We start from the raw sequence: 23,630 nt of genomic DNA, 5'->3' as shown, positions 1-23,630 counted from the left end.
AGGAGAGAGAGGGAGAGGGAGAGAGCGAGAGAGGGAAAGAGAGAGCGAAAGAGAGCGAGAGACAGTGGGGGAAGACATGGGGCGTGCTGAGAGGGCCTACTACACAATGACACATCTAGCATCGCTCAAACATGACTTCCAACAGCTGCCCTGGGCTCCATGTGCAACCCTCGCCATAAATCTGTGTGCTTAGCAGACCTAAGACAAGGCCGGCTAAAGCAAATGCGCAAATGTAGGCTATTTCGAATACCGTTTGAATCCAGGTCTGGTTCCTTCTCACGAGAGACTTGTCTATGGCAGCCGAGAACGAAAACACACAAGCACTCCTGCCGCAGACAAAACCCAAATGCAGACATGAGCATCATTTGCAAACAAACAAATGTGGTGGCCTATTCACGAGTCTATTAAAAAACAAAGCAACTTGTGGTGTGACTGAAACTAAACGATGTGCAGTCTTTACACCTGCAGTGAGCTGTTGGAAGAATAATTTGCAGCACTCGCTGAGGTGAAATTGTTTTGGTTTGTTTTTGTTATTTTCAAGAGGCTCTCGCACATCTGAAGCACTGCGACCTTTAAGACACAGGGGAACTACCCAGGTTTCCAAGCAGCTGTATTATTTGGTTGCCAGGCGGAAAGTTTCTCTCTGTTTACATGAGAGGCAAACTCAAGAGGCTATTACTCTCCTCTGATGTACAGTACCTTTTGTACAGTGCACCACTTATCACCACAGTAATAGGCTTAATACAGCATGTCTAAAACACATAACATACAGTACACACAGCACATACAGTACAATACAACCAAAACCAAACAGCACTTTCTAGACAGTCTCAAGTCGACTTTTGTAGTAGTTAAAAATGGGAATAGACAGTTGACATCTGAACTTCCTGTTTGTTCCCTCTGCTTAATGTAGGATGTCTAAAACATGTGTAAAACATACAGCAGTTTATACAGGAAATTCACTCTTATCGTACAATATCAAGGTTATATTTTACTGTAAACAAAACCAAAACACAGCACTTTGTCGTCCTCAAGTCTACTTAACGTAGTTAAAGAAGGGAATAGATAAAGTCAAAATCAACAAATACTACTCCAGCATTGACTTCTTTCCAGTACAACATAACCAAAACCAAAACGCAGCACTTTCAACTTTGTGCAGTAGTTCAACACGGCAACAAATAGAACGGATAGAGTCGACATCTGACTGTCCTGTCGATTCCCTCCACTTAACCTAACAAGAGAGCCATGGCAACAAATCACGGCCTTATCTCCCCGTTCATGAGATAATTAGGAGCATCCCATTGGCCCCATCGGATTCCCATCCTTTATGTGCTGATAGACTGGCGCTCAGCACCATGGTCTGAAACACAGCTGGAACAGGGAGGACCTCCAATGAGATGGCCATTGAGGATCAATGGAGAATCAACTGAAAATGATGATCTTCTGAACAGGCTGATACTTTTAACGTGGGTCAAGAGATTTGACTTTGCAATAAAAGTGAATATAAAAGGGTTTCATTAACCAGAGTGTGTCCATAATATCATAACTTATAGTATATTGCAAATGTAAGTTCATTTTGAAGATCAGATAAACAAAGAAAGATACTTTTTCCACCACTGAGTGCACGAGAGACAATTTGTAGCTACAACTGCGATGTCAAAAGACAACACTGTCTCAGGTTTCACCAACCAGTGAAGCAAGCAGCTCCCTGCGCAGACTTAACACAGTATTATGCCCCTGTTCTCTCCTCATCAGTCAACTCATCTACTTTCTAAACCCCTGCCTTGTCACTGTATTAAAAAGTGTCAAAGGCAAACAGGCTTCAGTGTAGCATGGCTAGGCTATCCCCAGGCCACAGCACCTTGTAATACTCTTCAATGCTCTTTCTACTGTCTACTGTTAGCATGAGGCACAGAGCCATTGATTTTTCCCTCTGACACTTAATCTAAGCCCCCATGATCTATGACCTTATTTTCACACTCATTTATTTTTGATCAGAGGTGATAAATATCACATTGACATAACCAACTCTTTGTGCATTGCATCAATGCACTGTTTTGTTTAACATGACACCACCCCGAGTGTTACAACTCTGACTGGCAGCTTGAAAAATGGCCTGTGTCGTGTTGTCTCCCCTTTCTTAAAGAGATATGCCAAATAAAACAGTACAATGAATGGGTTTGTTTGAACTACAAGCAAAGGATCCCTGGGTGTATTTATAATATCAGTATCCTCCCAGAAAACCAAAAGTGTTTCTGTCAAATTTCCCAGAACATTTGTTAAGTTGCAGCAAATGTTCTCATAACACAAAAACTGTCCAGTCTTGCTGATGATTATACAATGTTTGCATAAAACATTCGCCTGATGTTGCAAGATCGTTCCCAGAACACATTTAGTCTGTTCTTTAAAGGTTCCCAGAATGTTTCATTAGATTGTGGGAACATTGTGGGGATATGACAAGGTTCCCAAAACACTAAAACTGTCCAGCTGTGCTGACATTCAGATAATGTTTGTATCAGGGTGCACAAAACATTCCCAGAATGTTCTGGGACCAGGTTCCCAGAACATTTAATTAGGTTATGGGAACAGTGTGGGTACAAGATATGCTCAGTTGTGATGACATTCAATGTTTAAGTTAGATTGCACACGACATTCCCTTAATGTTTTAAGAATGTTGACAGAACACCTGGTCCAACATTTTTAAAGGTTCCCAGAACATTTAATTAAGTTATGTGAGTTGTCTGGATGTTGCAAGAATATTCTTGTGATACTCACATATTGTACTTAAGACGTTGCACAGAACATACCCACAATGTTGCAGAATGTTCCACAATTTCCAAATGTTTGTTTTAGGTTTAGAATACCATTCCATTGATGTTCACACAATATATATTTTACCTTGTCTTGGAGGTACCCTGATGAAGACAGCTTGTCTGTCAAAATGTTGGTTATTCAATCATTGCATCTGAACTCCTAGTGTACAGCGCTCCTTTTCTTTTTCAAGTGTTCTACCCCGCTAGCCAGCACCTCGTCTAAACATCTGTGAGTTTCTTTCACCTCCAGATTAACATTGTCTTGGAAGCCCTCAGAACAGTTCAAGAACATTTAGAAAACGTTATATTTAAGTTTTACCTAATATTACCACAACATTCTCAGCATACATATTTCTAGTTCCTTGAAGCATAAGAAAGCAGATTGGAATACAACCCTTATTATTTTTCTCTACAGATTTCATGGCAATTTGCATTTGAGGATTGTATTGTAGGCCAACTACAAGGTGATATAGACACACAGCATTTAATTTCATCCATGTAATTAAATGTTGTTATCAAAAACATTATTTTAATGTTTTTGGGATGTTATCATCAAAATGTTAATAAAATCTTAACTAGAACTTAATGGGAATCTTAGCTAATGTTCTGGGAATGTTCCCGGTTTGCTGGGATAGCTCGAATCATTTTATCTGAGTTTATAAAAAATTGTCCTTGTCATTGGAACTTTTCTGTTACAAAGCTCAGCTCATACTATAAGGAGGGGTTTTGTTGTTTTTTGTCCAATATTGAAATACAAATAATCCTAGATTCATCACAATAAATGTACTGAAGTAACAGAATGGCTTGTAAGGGATATGGTCCAATCAATTGTTATAATATAGGGACTACAATAATCAGATACATAACATCTAAAAACTATCTATCTAATGTAGATTATTTGCTGTCTGTTATCTCTCACCCTAGACGTGAACATACTGCTGGTGGGAAGGTGTGAGAAGGGAACCGTGTAGCCAGCTGGTGGCTCTGCAGGGGCTATGGGGGCTCGACAGAGGATGGGGGACACAACAGGGACTAGGAGACTTTTGGAGGAGTGATGGGGAGTCAATATGTGGCTGGGGTCTTGGACAGTAAGAGCTGCTGCTACAATGTGAGAAATCAGAGGGCATTGAGACTACTTTAGGCCTTTCTTCTACAATCTTAGAAAAAAGGGTTCCAAAAGGGTTCTGCAGCTGTCCTTTAGCTGGTTTTAGGTAGAACCTTTTTGGTTCCATGTATCACCCTCTGTGGAAACGGTTCCACATGGAAGCCCAAAGGGTGATATCTGGAACCCAAAAGGGTTCTACACCTTTTGTTTCTAAGCCTGTATAGAAGTATCATATTAAATACTACATACCAACCAGTTAGAATTAGAGTCTATGGGATTTACTGAACAAGACTGGTGGCTCACGTCTGAGGTCCAGACAAGTGTGAAACTATGTTTATATAGGATACAGCTGTATGTGTGTGTGTGTGTGTGTGTGTGTGTGTGTCCATTCATTAGTGAGTGTGTGCGTTTGTTCATTTTTGTGTGTACAGTATATGTATGCGCTCACTTGCCTGCGTATGCGCATGTGTGTGACTGTGTGTACATTCACGCTGGGTTGGGGACAGGGCCACAGGTGAGATCTCTCTAAATTACACTCACAAGTGGCCATTAATTATAGATGACATCCTGGTCAGACAAACGATTTCATCCTCAAATGAGGTCCGAGGGCGGCCCCTGCCCGGGTCCACAGGGTGCCCCGTGGGGAAGCGGTTTGGAAGTGTGTGTGGCAGTGTGTGAGTGGATCCAGTGGGCCCTGCGCGCACGGCAGGCTTTGATGAACACACTCATTATGCTAAAGAGCGTTCCATGCCTGGGCTTCCCTGTGCCTCCAGGAAAGGTTAAACGCCAGAGTGGTTCAACAGAACAGCCACAGGCTACATGAGGGAGAGTGGTAATAGAACTGCTTAAGACAGTAGTAGTAACAGTAATAGACTGCCATACATCAAATACAATACCTCAGGCTTAGAACACAGACCTGTGTTGGTGGCCATTGAACTGTTGCTAACAGGTTATTGAAATTGGCTGAAAGTGTATCTGTTTCTGAGGGTACAAAGGCAAAAACGACGAGAAAATCTCTACCTGGCTATAAATCACGTATTTTTCTTTCTTTCCATCTCTTTCTCTCCCCCCCCTCCCTTACTTTCTCTCTCTCTTTCTGAGGCAGAGATTAGTGTGTAATTACATGGGAGATCAGTAACAAAGAGAGAGAAAAAGGAGCAGTATATTTTAACTAGGCAGAGGGAGGTAGTGTGTGGCGTCGTCACGGGTCGACTGATTGTCTTACTTTTAATCCTCGACCTCATTATCACCTCTTGGTCAGGCTGCAGTCAGTAAATGAATCTATCTGCCGACGTGTCAAATCTTCACACATTCTCCCTCATAACCGCCCAGAGGTGCCAATACAGAGAGGGAGACACCCCCGGCCCCAGCATTCATTACATTCATCAACCAAATCCCCTCGTTTCATAATTTAAAACACAATATGCCATTATTTTGTTGCTAATTAAACCTGATCAAATATGTATGTCTTCTTTAAGGTCAACCCGATGACAAATGTAATTGATATCCTCTGAAGAAAGAGAGAAAGACTGAGAGAAAGAGAGAAAGAAAGTAATGCAGTCTCCGTTGTGATTTCGATGGGGGAGGAAGGGAGGAATGGAGTGTGGGGGGGATGCTTCTTCCATTCATTGTAACTTAGTAGCCTCTCGTGCCAGGCCTGATGGCTGCTGAAAGACACTAATACAGCAACTGAGAGATGGTGAATATATCTGATTTGGAAGAGTCATCCATTTATGTGTAGTTCAACTGTGAGAATGTGTGTCAGGCTGTGTTTTTGAGTTGGGACTGCTGTGAACTTTTAACGTGTCTTGGTGTTGGCTTTACACAGGCCCAAATGTTCTATCCTGTACACTGTTCATACACTCGGAAGGAAATGGCTCCATGATAAGTTGCATTCTACTTGCAATGGACATGAGCCCCTTGGACAAATCCAACAAAATATATGCTACCTTGAAAAACTATAATCATGCATTATTCAATTGGCAAGGATAGTGTGTAATAGAGAGATCCTAAACCCATTCCCTTCTGTAAATTATTCATTGAATTCAAATAACAGATGGTATAATTTTCTTAAAATATCTCAATCATTTTTCACATGGGCTTAAAATGGTATAAAACAATATATTTGATGTCTTTGTATACATTTTTTTTGTACTGTGTATTAATATATATAGCCATATAATGTTATTGATTGATATTAACAGTTTGGGAATTGAGATTTAACCCAATGATTAAAAAATATGCAGTGTTGCTAAACCTGTACCTTCAATGTATGGCTACAGAAGCATTGGAATATGCCTAGAACACACATGCTGGAGAGAAAAAACACAAACTGCAATACAAGGAAAATTTGAGTACTCTCCCATATATATTTTTGCAGATAACGTAGCCTAAACGAACCTTTGGATAATAGTTTGCTAAATGTTGAACTAAAGTCAGAGTAAATATGATAAATGAATACAAATGGGATTATTAGGAGACTGTGTGTCATCACTCCGACAGATACATGACGTCAAACTACCCAAGCAAATTCAATTACCCACGCCATTACTCCCTACTGCTAGTGGAGACGTATTGGTCATGTTAAATATTGATGGGAACATAGATGCCACATTTGTTCATCTCCAATGGTGAACACATCTATTTAAGGTAATCACAGATGCTAAATATGAGGCATGTCCATTTACTGCATCAAGTGACTACTGAAAAAAAGAAGAAGAAAGAGTCTATTGCAATATGAGGGTTCCAGCCATGTTTTTAAAGGACCAAGGTTCATTATGGTATAGAGCGTTCTGATTTGGTGAGTATTTCTGTTCCTAGGTGTCACACTACCAGAGGTTTTGAATGCCACTTTTTTCCCATATTGCTAAATGAATGATCAACTTCAGAACTATCCCTAGTATGTTTTAACTGTATACTTTGACAGAACCTACTGTATACATTGACCAATCAAACAATCCAAAAGTCCCCCTGTACCAATGCAAAATCCTCTTGACTCCTAAATATATTTCTAGAAAACAAAATCAATTCAGTAAGATATGGGCTAAAGTATGAGGAAAGAGCGAGAGGAAATACCAGAGCTAACCATATACCAGTTAGAAGTGGCAGCTTCCCAGGTGCTGACAGTCAACAGGGAGGGAGGAGTTAACATGCAGTGTTGGTGAAGCGTTGGTTAAAACCCAACAACACATACCTGCTGTTAAAACGCTCAGGGTGCCTCTCCCTCATCATGTGGAACCGATGTGCAATGGAAGCATCCTAAATAAGGGAGAGAAAATAACATGGATTCAGCATTGACTTTGATTTTTATACTAATTTATACAGTGGAAAAGGCCTATTATCCAATGACTGTATAAATAAGGGGAATGCGTACATTACCAGTCAAAAGTTTGGACACACCTACTCATTCCATTTTTTGTAATTTATTTGTAAAACAATGTTTTGGTTGCTACATGATTCCATATGTGTTATTTCATAGTTTTGATGACTTCACTATTATTCTACAATGTAGAAAATAGTACAAATAAAGAAAAACCCTGGAATGAGTAGGTGTGTCCAAACTTTTGACTGGTACTGTATATTAGGGGTAAAAAACTAACAAATATTTTCATTTTGTAATAAGTTACAAGACTAAACGAGTTTACATTTACATGTGGGATATTGTTATTTAAATTAATTAATTTTATGAGATACAAAGATGTCGCAAAATATAGGCAAGACGTTGGTACTAAAATCAATACGATGGCTTTTTTAACACCAATTAAAGTCAACTTCTTCCCCTCTGGTGATAAGCATCTCAGCCAACTTTCTACTGCACCCAAAAAAACGACACATATGCCCGATGCATATTGATATGCCTAAACAGAAACAGGGTGTTTTTGAATTCCTGGCCAACTGGAAGGCGGGCGGTGGTTGAGGTTTGAGCCAGGGATGAGGGTATTGACAGAGAGCTTGACGAACAGCACGCCGTCTTTCCACACAGGCTAATTAATTAAACACACATTGCTAGTAATCACAGCTCCCAACGTACAGGATGCTGCCGGTTCCCCTGGCAACCAACTTGTCCTCTCTCTCTCTGTCTCTCGCTCTCTATCTCTAGACTCTCTCGCTCTCTCTCTCTGACCCGGGGCTAGAAGTGCACCACATTGGTAGACTCACTGGCAGTGTTGGGTGTGTGTGTGTGTGTGTGTGTGTGTGCGTGCGTGCGTGCGTGCGTGCGTGTGTGTGTGTGTGTGTTTGCATGCAGGCATGTGTGATGATAATGACAGACTGAGATTGACAGCTACTCTATTAATCAAGAGAATCTAAGGAGAGAAAATCTGTGCCTGTTTGTTGAAAATTCTGTGTATTCTATGAAATGTTACCAAAAAAGTAGACTACCCTTGGGCCATTTGAAGATGAAACCTCACTAGAATTTACCATGGTCTTTGTGAGTCACGATGATTGCCAAGTAAAAACAACAACTGACGAATAGTCTTCAACCATAAAAAGGGGGGAAAACTTCAGGAAACTTTTAGGGTTTGTTCCCCCCACTTGAGCAATCTGTTTTGACCCGCTCCATGTTGAGTGGCTCTATTGAAACGCCAGCCACAGGGAGGACCCCCTGCTAGCTCTCAGTACAACATGTAGGAGAAACCAAAAAAATCAATGCCGTTTTCTTGATGTGTTTTCAAGACGCTGTTAAATAAAGACCAAAGAATTTCCAAGATCCCCGCAGACTCTATTTATCTTCAACATGAGCCAGAAAAGGTGAGATGATGGATATATGTGAAAGATTGGAACTTGATTTTCTTACAAACAGGACAATAACTGAAAACAAGAGAGTGAAAGGAAGGAGGAGTTGTTTCCCTTTTGGTTTGAAATCTGTGAAAATATACTGCAGCTCAGAAACCAGTGAGCAACCACTTCAAGTAACCTCCAAATTGAAGAAGGTACACTATAACCTTGAATACAATACGTCAAATCAAATCAAAGCAAATTTTATTGGTCGCGTACACATATTTTGCAGATGTTATCACGGGTGTAGCGAAAACGCTTATGTTCCTAGCTCCAACTGTGCAGTAATACCTAGAAATACAAAACAATACACGCTAATCCAAAAAATTCAAAGAAAGGAATTAAGAAATATATAAATATTAAAATGAGCAATGTCAGAGTTCGGTGGGTATAGATATTGGTGTGTATAGACATTATGGACAGTATATGAATGGAAAATGTGTTTACGGTAGTAGTTATATAGGATGAACCTTGACTAGAATACAGTATATACATAAGAAGTGGGTAAAACAGTATGTAAACATTATTAAAGTGGCCAGTGTTCAATGACTATGTACATATTGCAGCAGTCTTGAGTACCGGGTGTTAGCCGGCTAGTAACAGTGACTAAAGTTCAGGGCAGGGTACTGGGCGGAGGCCAGCTAGTAGTGACTATTTAACAGTCTGATGGCCTGGAGAGAGAAGCTGTTTCTCTGTCCCAGCTTTGATGCACTTGTACGGTCTCCGCCTTCTAGATGGTAGCAGGATGAACAGGCCATGGCTCGGGTGGCTGAGGTCCTTGATGATCTTCTTGGCCTTCCTGTGACACCAGGTGCTGTAGGTCACCTGGAGGGCAGGCAGCGTGCCCCCGATGATGTGTTGGGCTGACCACAGCACCTGCTGGAAAGCCCTGCAGTCCCGGACGGTGCAGTTGCCATACCAGGCGGTGATACGGCCCGACAGAATGCTCACAATGGTGCATCTGTAGAAGTTCCTATCCTTCCTGTAGAAGTTCCCGTCAGTCTCTAACTGTAACTAGATGGACTGCTACTGCAACTACATTCCACTAAAGCTACTTTGTCCCTCAGGGCCAATTTAATGTAGCACAAGTTCATATGTACAATAAGAGGACATTAACAGTCGATCATCTGAGCTGATGATACAAACATCTACAACCTCAATCCCCAAAAAGCAGTAGGACAATGAAATCTCACTCTCACGCTCCCTCTCACTCATCTTGGGGACGCCTTCAAATAATTACCATTGTAAAACTCTGGCACCCAAATTAATACAGGACATGTGTAATGTAATGTGCCCTCATAGCTCAAAGTTTAGTCCAATTATGAGTGGTGCTCAGGCAGCTGATGACTCTCCTTCACGGGGAGAGTAATGACTTTGACATGCGAGCCTGGGTCATTAGATGAACTGACTGCATCATCTTAGGACCTCCTCTGTGATTAGGTCTGTTCCTCAGCACACTAAGCCCTGATTGAGATCATTACACTTCACGTCACTTTAACGTCCTCATAAAGGGATGGCACCATTAATTCCATTCAACTGGATGGAATGGCTGGATTGGAAGGATAGGAAAAGGAGGTGTGCTAAAATAGTTGACAATGTGGTCGGATGATGGTCTATTGGGAAGATTTTACGACTTGGCGTTTGGTGTAAATCTTGTAAAAATGGATGAGGAAGTTGTAGGTGATCCTAGTACTTTGTGAAGTTTGACAGGGATGGTGGGTTTAAAATACGTTTTGAAATATACTCTCCCCATCCAACACTGTTACCCATTCATTCACCAACCCCTGGGCTTGTGCAAGTTCAAACAGACGCCTTTCGGTTTGTGCAAAGCCCCAGCCACCTTCAACGCCTGATGCAATGGCAGGTTGATGCTTATTGTCATGAATCTGAAATTAGCGATTTCCACTGGATGGGCCAGCTGCAAAGTCAAAATTGGCTATATTGGAAAAATTCAGGAAAACAAAAATGATATTTTTGGTCTTAATTTAAGGTTAGGTTTAAAATCTGATTCTATGACTTGGTGGCTGTGCCAGCTAGTAACCATTCTGCAGAGCTGCCTCCAGTGCAATAATGACAATACATGCCAACCTGTGATGCAATGCTACGATTTTTTAAGATGAAAAAAGATGTGCACTCTGCACATGAAATGTTTGAAATCCAAGAATAAGATGCTTATGATTACACTTTTCTGTGGCTCGACATAGTGAAACCTTTTGGTTACTACTGATCCTCAGAGTTTGACTCTACAGAAATGTCATTACAGAAACAATCTTTCTTCATCTGCATAATCTCTGAGGTAATTATTAGCTTGACTTGTTTTGTAATCTTTATTGTATTCAGTGTTTCTTTCCAACGGAAAGCAAGATTTGATGTGAAATGTGACACAAAATATATCACACTCAATTCCATCGAGAGCTCCGAATCTTCCTAATCCTGGGCAAACAACTTCATTTGTCAACACGCTCGTTAGATATTAATCCCACTGTTAGAAGGCCATGAAAATAGTGGTATAACAATGAAGTCTATTGGTTGCAATGGCTTAAAGTAATACTTCTGCTAAGGCTGCTACGCTTCTTTGGTTGAAGGGTATTGCAATATCTGTACATACATTCAGAAAACATGTTTTGCCTCAAGCCACGGCGAATATTGAGGAATTATGAGAGAAAGGATCTTTATTTATTCCAATGCTTACAACCCCTCCGTCTGTCAAGTGGACCTACCTTCGTCAATACGGGATAAAGCCAAGGTATTTATTTGACTAACATTTCTAAGGACATGCATCCCTCATTTCCTCGTCGTGTTCGAATGTCACAACACCAAGATGCCACCGTCTCCCAACCTGCAAATGTCAATTACCGTATTTCCCCTGACATTTATCAGTAATGACCCACACGATCTGGGTGTAATCAGTGTCGTTATGTTGAAGATGGACAGAGATGGGTTTGACTCTGCTGTTGATGAGCTTAAAGGTGCGTATCACCACGCAGATGCACAAAATACTACATGTTCTTCAATCAGAGGTGGTCGATGCTTAAACACATCTCAATAAAGGCGTATTAACTAGCATTTGATCCAAATGAGTACGATTACTCAGAAGAACATATGATTACGTTGCTGCTTTAAGTTCGGGTATACAGTATTTATCCAATTGAGGCCTTTATCTAGATTATTCGATTGAAATGGATGATCCGCGATAAGCATGAAGGTGTCAGTCGTGTTGTTTTAGGTGAGAGCCTTAGATCAAACATGGCCCTCTCCTATTGACTAGTCCAGTTTGTTGACCCACTGTTCATGCTGAAAGGGATAGATCATTTTAGATATTTAGATATGTGTTTACTTATCTTGAAAGCCGTCTATGGACAAGGAGTGACCGCAATCCACACTTTCGTTTTGTTAAAATAGCCACTGCCAAGATTTGCTAATATTAGGAATCAAATATTTCAAATCGCTGAACTATGCCTTTAATGTGACATATGCTCTGTATATTAGTGTAAGTAACTCACCACCCCAATAGAGAAGTAGTTGTTGACGATGCTGTAAGGCACAGGGTCTCCCCTCTCTTCTTTGTCCGTGGGTGTGACGTTAATCTTCCAGCGGTCCAACATCACCTCAGAGCTGTTCTCTATGCCCCTCAAGATGTTCAGAATGCTCTCTCCCTCATAACCTAATACACAAACAACATAGGGTAGCTCATGTTGTAGATAATACCCCAGAATATAACCTAAAGCACTTTATAGTATAGGCCATAAGTATTTTAATATAACATTATTCTCTGTAAGTTTAGCTATTCTAACTATTTATGCCTACTGATTTATTCCTACATGAAAACATAGGTAAAATGTACAGTCAAAGGAGAAAATGTATATATGGTCAAATCTAAATTCAATATCATGAATCATGTAATTGGACAAAAAGCTGAGGCCACACATTTATGTTTCCTTCATTTAAGAGGAATAATATAATTCATGAAAAAAAATTGCACACTTTGGGTCAGTAAATTGCTAGCATACCTCCTCCCCATCGCAGACACCTTGCCAGGTCATTTCCTGTTCCAAGGGGAAGTACACACACAGGGGGGTTCCTGTCCAGGTTGGCCTTATCTACAGAAGAGGTACAACAAAAACATCATACTGTATTATTATTACTATGCCATTGAGCAGATGCTTTTATCCAGAGCAACTTACAGTCATGCAGGGCTCCCGAATGGCGCAGTGGTCTAAGGCACTGCATCTCAGTGCTAGAGGCGTCACTACAGACCCTGGTTCGATTCAAGGCTGTATCACAACCGGCCGTGATTGGGAGTCCCATGTAACCTTTACTTGACCAGGCAAGTCAGTTGAGAACAAATTCTTATTTACAATGACGCCCTACACCGGCCAAACCCAGACAACATTGAGCCAATCCCCCCTATGGGACTCCCAATCACGGCCGGTTGTGATACAGCCTGGAATCGAACCAGGGTGTCTGTAGTGACGCCTCAAGCACAGATATGCAGTGCCTTAGACCGCTGCGCCCCATAGGGCGGCGCACAATTGGCCCAGCGTTGTCCGGGTTTGGCCGGGGTAGGCCGTCACTGTAAATAAGAATTTGTTCTTAACTGACTTGCCTAGTTAAATAAAGGTTCAATAAAATTGCAAGCTCCATGCTCTACCAACTGAGCTACAGATGACCACACCCCCACATTCTGACCACAACAAGAAAATTGGACACGGATCCACTTTAATATACTGTATATATTTTTATTTAACTTTGATTTGCCCAGGTCTCTGAGTAAAAAAAACAACAGATAGCGACGTGAATGTCCAGTCTCACAGGCTATTTCAGGAGTAGCATTCATTCTGTCCATGTTATTACTTCTCTTTGTTTTGATTGATAAAAAATTGAGGCAATTTTTAAAGGCAGAACCAGGAATAAGTCTTCAAGAAAAAATTTACTTCAGGCAGGCTGTTTCTCAAATGACGACTAATATGCCGATTTTGAACTCACATAATCATCCTGTTTTACCTCCCTTGAACACGTAGGCTTGGACATAATGAAAATGTTTATATACAAATCATAAAAGTATATTTGATGTTTTCTTGCAAAATAACAAGAGCACTGTTTATTTCACCAAAGTAATACAAAATAATAATAATTGAAACGCACAAAAAATGTCACCATACGGCATAAATGTAGAGGTTTTGAAGAAAGCACAATGAAATGTTAAGGAAAGGGGAAAACTGTTATAATGCAAAAGTTATGTTATATTTAGAATGTAAATGCAATTTTTATTATAAAATTGTGAGGACCAAATTCATACTTAGGCATAGTTCCATTCATCCCACTAGTATAATCACTAGTATATACCAGGATGTGTTCACCAGTCTGTTCACCAGTGTAGCACTGGTGTGGCAGTGGAAGTGCACACTCACCTATGAAATCCAGAATCCAACCGACAGTCCCATCCCCACCACAAGCTAACACTCTGAAATCTGGAACCTCTCGGAAGAAATTCAACCTTGAACACAACAAAAAAATCATATACACAATATCAATTATGTAATGCAGGAAATAATCCCATTTTAGAGAGAAACACATTATTTTCTTTATCTACTAGAAATTCATTAAAAATCTTCAGACATTCTGTCCTGAGAAAATGCACTATTTTGTCCAATAGTAAATTGAACTCAAGGCTACCTTATTCAAAGGTACTGTAAGTGTTTTATCTCCATACTTATCCCTATTTTATCTCACATCTACAGTATATTGTAACTCTGCTGCACTGGAGCGGCTCTGCAAAGGCCCCTATAATCTCACAAAATAACACATATCACATTGACAATTATTCCTTCAGCCAGCTAGTCTGTTCAGAGGCTAATCGGATCAAGATGGCCAATGTTCAGTCCAACTTCTTCCGTTCCTTCACAATAACAAAGCCATAACTGAATGAGGGAGCCTCCAAGCCTCATATGGTGGATAAATGATTCGCTCAATTACTCTCCAACTGGGACTGCAAACCGCATTAGGTGCAAAACAGACGGCCGCGAACATGAAAGGCAACTTTGGGGATATTTAAATACCAAGAAACAAACACTTAATTTGGGCTAATTGCATTAGCGCTAGTGCTAATTGACAGCAGTGTGTGCGGCTGCCTCAGCCTGCTAGTGGCCACGGTGACCAGTCACCTTGCTAATGCCAACCGCATTACGTACACTTCACCGAATATTAACAAGGTTACAGCCGGGCAAGGTCATCTGGAATGTTCCCAACTAAAGCTAGAGAGGGGCTTCTTCTGAGTGCAACACGTCTCTTAGAGCCTCGTCAATAAACATGGCCTTCCCAGCCAACAAAGCTCCAAACACAGAGAATCAATACTGAAGACGCAATACGGCCGACAAGGTCAATTTCAAATCTTACGACTGTGTAAGATAGATATATGGCGTAAAGCCATTATTTTGCCCTTCTGGGCCACTGTAATTATGAGCATAAACTAAACCGTCTACAGAAGTTTATACTGGACTTTTCCTCTTCGCAAACCATTTACATTCTGCTTTCAAAACCTAATCAAAGTCCAGCAACATCAGAGCATGGCGGTGACGTGTTCCTGCATTTCAGAACTTTCAGAAATTGGCGTGTCTGAAACAAAAGGGGCAGAACCTTGTGCATCGAAATGATCTGCTCATCTTCTTAATCATAGACACGGATAGTCCAACAACCCCAGGCCCATGCCTGTGCAGCCTACAGCAGTATGCGTGATCACACATCAGCATGCCTCGCGTCACTCACAATATATCGCTATTCCCACACACTGTAACCAATACTAGACTCAAGCACAGTGTTGTTGTCTCAGTGTTTGTGATCTCTGATCTCAACTTTCAATCACGTCTGCATATGAATCCGGATTGAGTGAGAGGCTCAAATTGAGAGACCTCCCTTGCATGAGATGTTGGATATTATGACTGGGCAATAGCGGAATACATTAGGGCTTTGTAAACAGTCGCTCATCCACCACTCTGATTCCACATGTAACTTGAGGATAATAATGATAGTTGAATCATGACTGTAGAGTGTTCTGTGCACTTTAGGAGATGTTGCTTAGTCTGTGTGAGATGATTAGAGCAGAACTTACCCAGGCATGGGTCCGTTCTTGGCCAGGTTGTATACCTGCCGAGGGTTTAAGAGGTACTGGAATTTTCTGTAGATCCTGGAGGAGAGGAGTGGAGAAGAGAAGAGAGGAGAGGAGAGGAGAGGAGAGGAGAGGAGAGGAGAAAAGAGGAGAAAAGAGGAGAAAAGAGGAGAGGAGAGTAGGAAAGAGGAAAAAAACAGGAGAAACAAGGAAAGAAGAGGATAGAATTGTGTCCACCAGCAATACAGTGTTGAGTTAACCCACAGAAACCTACTGAAACATCTCCCCCTTACAGCTACCACAGAACATCTGGATCGGGAAGAAGAGTCCAAATGCAAACACCTCATTGAAATGTGATCAACTGAACCCCTGTACATAGTCTGTATGCCGTTTTGCTACAGTATGATTGACAGCGCCAATGCCCTATCACAGTGTCATTGTCAGCAACTGGGAGGGCTGTAGGACGAAGTCATTAGAAAGACTAATTCATTTTAATTTCAATTTCATTATATCAACTGGCTCAAGTCATATTTTGATCTCATCATTTAAACAAATGAGGACTGGAGTAATAAGGAGTAGAATGAATATGTTCAGTAATAACCCAATTAGGCCCTGGGTTAAAGAAGGAGGTCTTAATCTATACACTGACAACCAGGGATGTGACAGTCAACCACAGCACCATCTAAGAACCTCTGCTGCATCAGGCAGGAGTCCGTAGGTCAATGTTATTGTGTTTCTATTTGACTCACTAAGCCTTGAGCACTCTGTGTGCAGCCAGGTTTTGCAGCTCTTTGATTGAAGAGCAGTTCTGAGAATCCCTTTTTGCCGAGAGTTAGAGTGTGGGGAGAGAGTGTGCTTACCTGTCTCCCTGCTTCCCTCCACTCTTTGGATTCACAAACACTAGTAGAGGATGAGTTCCCTCTATTGTTGTGATCTATGCAAGATATATCAAAACAGAAAGAGATTTCAGTCCAATTGCTTATAATGTAGTAGGCTGATCTTACGTTAGAGTATAGCGTAAAATCATTATTAGAAACAGTGAATCAAAAATATTAATATTTATTAAAAAAATTGCCTGGCTGCTTCACCCTGGCCCCTCTTGTTACTGGTAAGGTTCAAACATTTCTCATGTGAACAACAGATAACACCCAACAAAATCCCAGGAAATTGAAAAAAGATACCCCTCCTAATTCAAGTTATAACCATCACCATCTCCTGATTGGGAGAAGCACTTTGAGTCTTGAGTGACATGGGGGCCATCCTTAGGGACAAGCCTCTCCATCGCTACCTCTGGTATAGCAGTGGATAGAGAGAAGCAGTAGGCCTCTACCACGCTGGAGGCAGCCAGGGCTGAGGCGAGGCATAAACAAAACAAGCCCTAATCGCGGGCTGTAGCCTACGAGTTGGCCATCCTGCCGCTCAGTGGCGGGCAGCGGTGACAGTGCGCCCGTGCATCTCCCTGACACAGATGAAGCTCTTAACTCCGTCTGCTATCCCAGCAGGCCGAGTGGTGGATTAATGAGCTCCCTGTCCAGCCAGGAGTGATCCATTACTTCCTCTAATTATAAATAATAATCCTGATTATTACGCTGGTTAGCCGGAGAAGGCAGAGATGGATGTGGCGGGGAGATGATTCAGGTTGATTGTCACCGGTTGTCTGTCTGTTAGATATTAGGGAGGATTTGGACGGAGCTGATTCTTGTTTTGTTCACCAGTAGAAACTAATCTCATATTAATCCCACCAGTGTCATTTCATATTATCCTGCGCCCATCAAAGGCTAAATTGTGGTTAGATTAGAAATGTCAATTTACAGTACACATTTTTCACAAATTTCTAAATATTTTTGAAGAAAAAGAAAAAGGTTTGGATTGTCACCTGTAGTCCTTGGCCATCCACTGTGACTGAGTTGGCTCTCTGCATCTTCCCTCTGCCTCCTGATTGGCTGGATCTGGAATCTTTCCTCACCGTAGACTGTCTTTCCTGGGGGTCAAAGTGCAGACAGTAGAAACGGGCATCTTGAAAACAATCTAATTGACGTTATCAAAAAGATAAACCTTTTTTTTAAATCGACATTGCCTCTATAAATATGGGAAACTGTGATCTACGTATGAGGAAATATACATATCTTTTCATAAAGCTATCCTGCGGTGAATATGTATATATGCAGAATATGGCATAGTTTTGAAAGTTAATCTCACCAGTACGACAGGACAGATTGTGTTGGGGGGCAGGATATGGTCCTTCAGTGGTCCACAGTCACACTCAGGTTTCACATGGGAGGCACACTTATTATGAAGCTGGATGAGGGGAAACACTCAATTACAATCATATTAGTATTAGAGTGACATTCAAGATCATAACATATTATTCAATGTTACCTTTCATTTGATTGTAATTTGATATTAGAGTTCAGTTCCTTTAAAATGTATGGGGGCCATAAAATACAACGCTCAGTATGTATCAGCTATGTTGAATTGTTTTTTAGCTAAACACCAAGCGCTAGTGAGTAAAAAGCAAGAGCATGTTGTGTGATTTACAAAAACACAACTCCTAACACTGGGTTTACTCAAAAAATAATGACATCAAAATACATTTTTAATGTGGTTTATTTTCTATTAGCAGAATACTGGAAATAACTGTTACTTGGTGTAAATTGGCAAAGTGAGAGGACTCGGATAAAAGGTGCAAAAAAGAAATCATAAACAGCAAGAAACAGTGGAAAATAATGAGGAGGTGGCTGATTCTCCTCGGGTCTCCTTGGGGGAGGGGGGGGGGGGGGGGCGTACCGTGACTTGGCACCACACACAGTGAAGCCCAGTCAAACCCTGGTAACACTTAATGGTTTTGTGACACTTGTCACACTTGGTCGGGCAGTTTCCCTCCACCCAGAAATGGTGCATCACCTGTGGAGCGAGAAACGGCGAGAAACAGAGGAGAAAAGCAGAACAGAAAACAAGTGAGAAATCCACAATAGTAAGAAATCAAGAAATCAAGAAAGAAAGTAACAAAAATGTAGCAATAGTGTTTGTGTATTGGGAATGTATTTAAACCAGACTAAATATTGTCATTAGCTATGCTTAGTATCAGAATGAGTTGTTTAGTTCCATTAGTGAGGAAGGAGCCCTGGGTCTAAGCTCCGTGGAGCATCGCTGATCCGAGCGTGCCGATTAGTAAACACTCCAATTGGACGCACCTCTGTGTTTTTCTTGCTCTTCACGTAGGTTTTGATGCACGACGGAGGAGCTCGGGCCACACAGCGCTCATGGACAGTGTACTTGCAGACTGGGAGAGGTGGAACACACGTTTTGAACCGCCCCCCCCCAAAAAATCACAAAAACATCTAAGAATAGCAAACACTAAATTGAGGTTGGAGATGCACATTTCCAAGGGGCGATTTGGATCACAAAAATGCCTTCTTAATGATGAAAAAATGATGCATGGAATAAACCTTCTATGAATGGTAAAATGAGAGTAGACATGAGGAGACAACTGTTGATGTTACCATACTCACATGAGCAGCACAGCCCTTGCTTGCCCAGGCCTATAAGCATGTTCAGACACAGGTTACAGTAAGCCGGCTTGTTGAAGTGCTTCAGTCTCCACACGTGCTGCCCATCGTCTTTCACATTCTAAAGGAAAGATGATTGATTGGTTTGATTGATTGGTTAATTATTGACTGGTTGATGGTTGGGTGATTCGTTACATGGCAGATATAAATAGGCCATGTAAAACAAACATGCCTCTCTGACATGCACAATAAGGAATCACACCGGCTCTTTTCATGGCATTTTTTATCTGCAGCGTTCGACAACGTTTGGCAACTGAATGGGGCCCATGTGAAAGATTTTGATATTTTTTTACTGTTCTCCAAAGCCATCAACTTTAGTGGGGAGGATTGCCTGGGTTCTTCCCTTTAATCCTGTGTCATTAATCATGTCACCTATTTTACGTCAATCACAGCAAAACGACAGTCTGATGTCGCCGTAAGAGACTGTCTCATTAGCCTGTGATAAGTGACGACTTGTTCAAGATCACTGAAGACAAAGGCAGCAAAAAACTGAAAAGATGACTCCATCTAGTGGACAAGGAGAGCTGGGACATCAGTGGTGCCGTCTGACGAAGCTATTGACTAGCTAGGAAGTGGTGTGAATGTCCAGACCTTGTACCTGATTCACACAAAAGGGCCCACCCCAACCTTACTGTGCTGGCTCAAGTATTGTTTTCCCACATTGTCCTTTCCAGCACGGTTCCAGCAACTATGGTGGATGAGGAAGCAGGCTGGCCATAAACAGCCTGCCTTGGCTCGGTTTGGCTTGGTAGTGTGAATCAGGCTATGGTGGGTTTAAAGGCCCAGCGCAGTCAAAATTCTGTTTTGTCTGTGTTTTCTATCATATTATACAACAGCTGATGAAACTAACACTGTCTGATTGTTGGGAGGGGCAATTGAACGCAAGTTTTACAGAACAATTACATATCTAAAACATTTCTAGCCTGTCTATTTATGGGTAACAGGGAAGACGTGTTATGTTCGACCCGCACATTTTTCCACCCAAAAACACCAGAAAATAGCTCACCTGCTCACCTGCACTATGATCTGACTATTAGATGTTCAACGTTTCTTTTGAAATACATATTTTAAAAGGAGTAGTTCCGCCAAATTTAAACAAGAGTTCAATTCACTCAACAGGGTTCTGAACATGAGGGACATACGTACATTAATCACTAATCACATGAGAAATAAATCCTAATCTTCAAAGATGACTTTGTCAAAGCAAGAAAAATAACTAGGGCTTTACAATGATGGTGTAACTTGGATACATTTTTGGATTAAGTAGATTGAAATCTTGGCACTTTAGCAAGCCTTTCTTCATATTAAAAACAATATTTATTGAATTCTTCGTGTGGTCTATATTAAAGTGCACTTCATTTAATATAACATGCTTTTAAAATTCAATATTGGTGCATAATTTCTACTTAAAATATCAAAGGGACACAAAATGCACCCATTTTGTGGAACAACCCAGTTGCTGGTTGAAAATACAATCTACACGGGACCTAATTAGCAGTTTTTGCATGAATGGAGTTTCGGCTTCCCTGGTGACATCACCAGGCGGTAAATAAGTTAATAGACCAAGAAAAAAGAGTTTAAAACCTGCCTGCACAGTAAAAATGAAAGTGTTAATTTAACTCCTATAGAGTTGAATTCAACACTTTTTCAGGTAACATTTGGTCCCAGTCTACATAGTGTTGAAGTTACTCTACATGTAGGTTTCAGAGTTAATTTGACTCAAAATGGTGTTAAAATTCCACTGAATTGAGTTGATGACCGCATAATTTTACACTCCAATTTAATTCCGACACTAGAGCTCATTGACTCCTCATAGTGTTGAAAATAGTCATCCTGGGTTAAAATAAGTCAACACTGTCATTTTTACACCCCCTTTTTTATTGTGTGCCAATAACAGCTAGTTTTCAGTTTCTCCTCAGACCGCTACCAGACAGTCCTAGCAAAGTTCTAGCGTGAGAAATAGTTCTTGCTTAAAAGCTATTTTTGTTTATTTTTTACAGTAAGGTACTACATTTTTACCCAGATATGATTTGATATTGAAATAAAAATGCCTGCATTTGGCCTTTAACTGGGCTTGAACTAAATCCCGCAGGACCAGCTCTGGTCTAGAAAATCTGCCATTGAAAGTAACAACAATGATGATGTTTAGGTAACACTTTCTTGACTACTCACCGTCTCTAGGCCCAGTAGTACGAGCAGGGGGATGGTCGTGCTGCCTCCCTGGATCCACTCCTCTAGAGACACAGTACCGTCATGGTCATAGTCGATCTCCTGCATCATCTCCTGCAGAATCTACTCACAACCAATCAGAGACAGTACAGTGGGATCTGTCAACACAGATTATAAATGACACCCTCATTCGAGCTATACAAGGTTACAGTATTTTCTTGTTATTGATATAACTGAAACTAGGGGGCCCTAGATCTTTAGGTCTATGGATCTGCAGTATATTAAATGTTTATGAAAAATATGCATTTTACCGGCTTCAATTCTGTCACGTCCCATTCCAAGTACTCAGCAACATGCATCATTTGAGAGACGATGTGCTCCAGTTCCTAGAAGTAGAAAACAAATCTTGTGTCAAAATATATCTATGGTACAATAGCCATTCTTCAGTTGACGACAAACATTCAATGGTTTTAGACTGATGAACAGCATGTAATAGTCAATTGGTACAATCTTCCCTCTCCAAAGGAGAGTTGTACAATGTACAACAAATGCAGCTTGAAAACTGATACAGGCTTGATGACTTAATTACAATGGTTGCCCTATTGGAGGGCAATTATTGTCTAGTGGAGAGTCATCACATGCAGGCCAGAGCAATGAACATGAGACAAGCTTTTTTTTTTAATTGAACCTTTATTTAACTAGGCAAGTCAGTTAAGAACAAATTCTTATTTACAATGACGGCCTACCCCGGCCAAACCCGGACGACGCTGGGCCAATTGTGCGCCGCCCTATTGGACTCCCAATCACGGCCGGATGTGACACAACCTGGATTCAGACCAGGGACTGTAGTGACGCCTCTTGCAATGAGATGCAGTGCCTTAGACCGCTGCACCACTCGGGCTTGTGTAATGTTACTTTAGATGATATTGTACAAAATATTCTACATTTCCATATGTCAGTGTCATGGTTAGAATGACTAAGATTCAGATTTCCAGAAGGTCCTCTACTGCATAATTGTATTTATAGAACATTAGGTAGCTATTATGTACAATTTTACCCAGCATGGTCTCATAGACTAGACGTAACATAGTAAATGTAAATCTGGGACACTCAAATTAGTATGATATGTTATGTTTAGTATAGTTACATAATACAGAAGGTTACTTAAGGCAAAAACGAAAGCAGGGTGGTTGGTCGGGGTGAATGGGTAGACTTATAACTCGAACGTCTAGCAACCCAAAAGGCTGCGTGTTCGAATCTCATCACGGACAACTTTAGCATTTTAGCTAATCAGCAACTTTACAACTACTTACTACTTTTTAGCTACTTTGCATCTGCAAGCATGTTAGCTAACCCTTCCCTAACCCTAACATTAACCTAACTCTTAACTCTAACCTTAACTCTAACCTTAATCCCTACCCCCTAGCCTAGCTAATGGTAGCCACCTAGCTAACGTTAGCGTTAGCCACCCAGCTAACGTTAGCCACAACAAATTGGAATTCGTAAAATATCATACATATTGCAAATTTGTAACATATGATACGAAATAGATGACATACATCCACAAATGAATACATGCCATACGAAACGTAACATATTCTAATTGGAGTGTCACGGATTTACATTTACTATGTTAAGTCTACCCTTGAGCTCAGGTTGCAGAACCAAATAATTTTTCAGTAAAGTAAATAACATGGCGTGTATAGGACAGAACCAAACATGGCGCTGGTATAGGCTTTAGCAAATAACAAAGATGATGTTTCATGTAAGACTGTGTTCAAATAATGTTTGGCATATTTTTTGAATATGTCTGAAAAAGGAAAAATGATTACCGAACTATCCAGAGACCCATTCCCATCTGTATCATAGAGACGAAACATAACTGTGGAGAAAAAGATCAAACATTTATGAGTTTCAATTGTTGTTTGAGATGCAATAGATGTCATTGAGACACATTTTTACTACCAATTTAGTTTCATGGATGCACTTTACTATGTTGAAGCACAAAAACTTCCTTTAGTTTTTAAGGGTACAATCAGCTATTGAACTCCCATCAATTCAAAGCAATGTTTCCCCTCATAAAAGTATTCTCA

General features: G+C 40.8%; 1 protein-coding gene across 4 annotated transcripts in view; it reads right to left on the bottom strand.

Moving 5' to 3' along the window:
- The window catches only part of dgkb (diacylglycerol kinase, beta), a 49,576-nt gene that overhangs the window by 15,012 nt on the left and 10,934 nt on the right, over positions 1–23,630 (bottom strand). For all 4 annotated transcript variants that reach the window (XM_029738785.1, XM_029738794.1, XM_029738777.1 and 1 more), the window contains 14 exons: positions 23,370–23,419; positions 21,849–21,923; positions 21,541–21,660; positions 19,312–19,429; positions 18,994–19,082; positions 18,587–18,703; positions 17,999–18,097; positions 17,676–17,780; positions 16,660–16,733; positions 15,803–15,877; positions 14,106–14,191; positions 12,705–12,794; positions 12,198–12,358; positions 7,112–7,176 (listed from right to left, as the gene is read on the bottom strand). In XM_029738785.1, coding sequence (XP_029594645.1) covers positions 7,112–7,176; positions 12,198–12,358; positions 12,705–12,794; positions 14,106–14,191; positions 15,803–15,877; positions 16,660–16,733; positions 17,676–17,780; positions 17,999–18,097; positions 18,587–18,703; positions 18,994–19,082; positions 19,312–19,429; positions 21,541–21,660; positions 21,849–21,923; positions 23,370–23,419 — 1,324 coding nt within the window. The remainder of the gene's footprint in view (positions 1–7,111; positions 7,177–12,197; positions 12,359–12,704; positions 12,795–14,105; positions 14,192–15,802; positions 15,878–16,659; positions 16,734–17,675; positions 17,781–17,998; positions 18,098–18,586; positions 18,704–18,993; positions 19,083–19,311; positions 19,430–21,540; positions 21,661–21,848; positions 21,924–23,369; positions 23,420–23,630) is intronic.

This window comes from Salmo trutta, chromosome 3 (genome assembly GCF_901001165.1).
Source record: "Salmo trutta chromosome 3, fSalTru1.1, whole genome shotgun sequence".
Lineage (NCBI taxonomy): Eukaryota > Metazoa > Chordata > Actinopteri > Salmoniformes > Salmonidae > Salmo > Salmo trutta.
The sequence above is the reverse complement of the archived record's forward strand: the minus strand, read 5'-3'. Positions and strand labels throughout refer to the sequence as shown.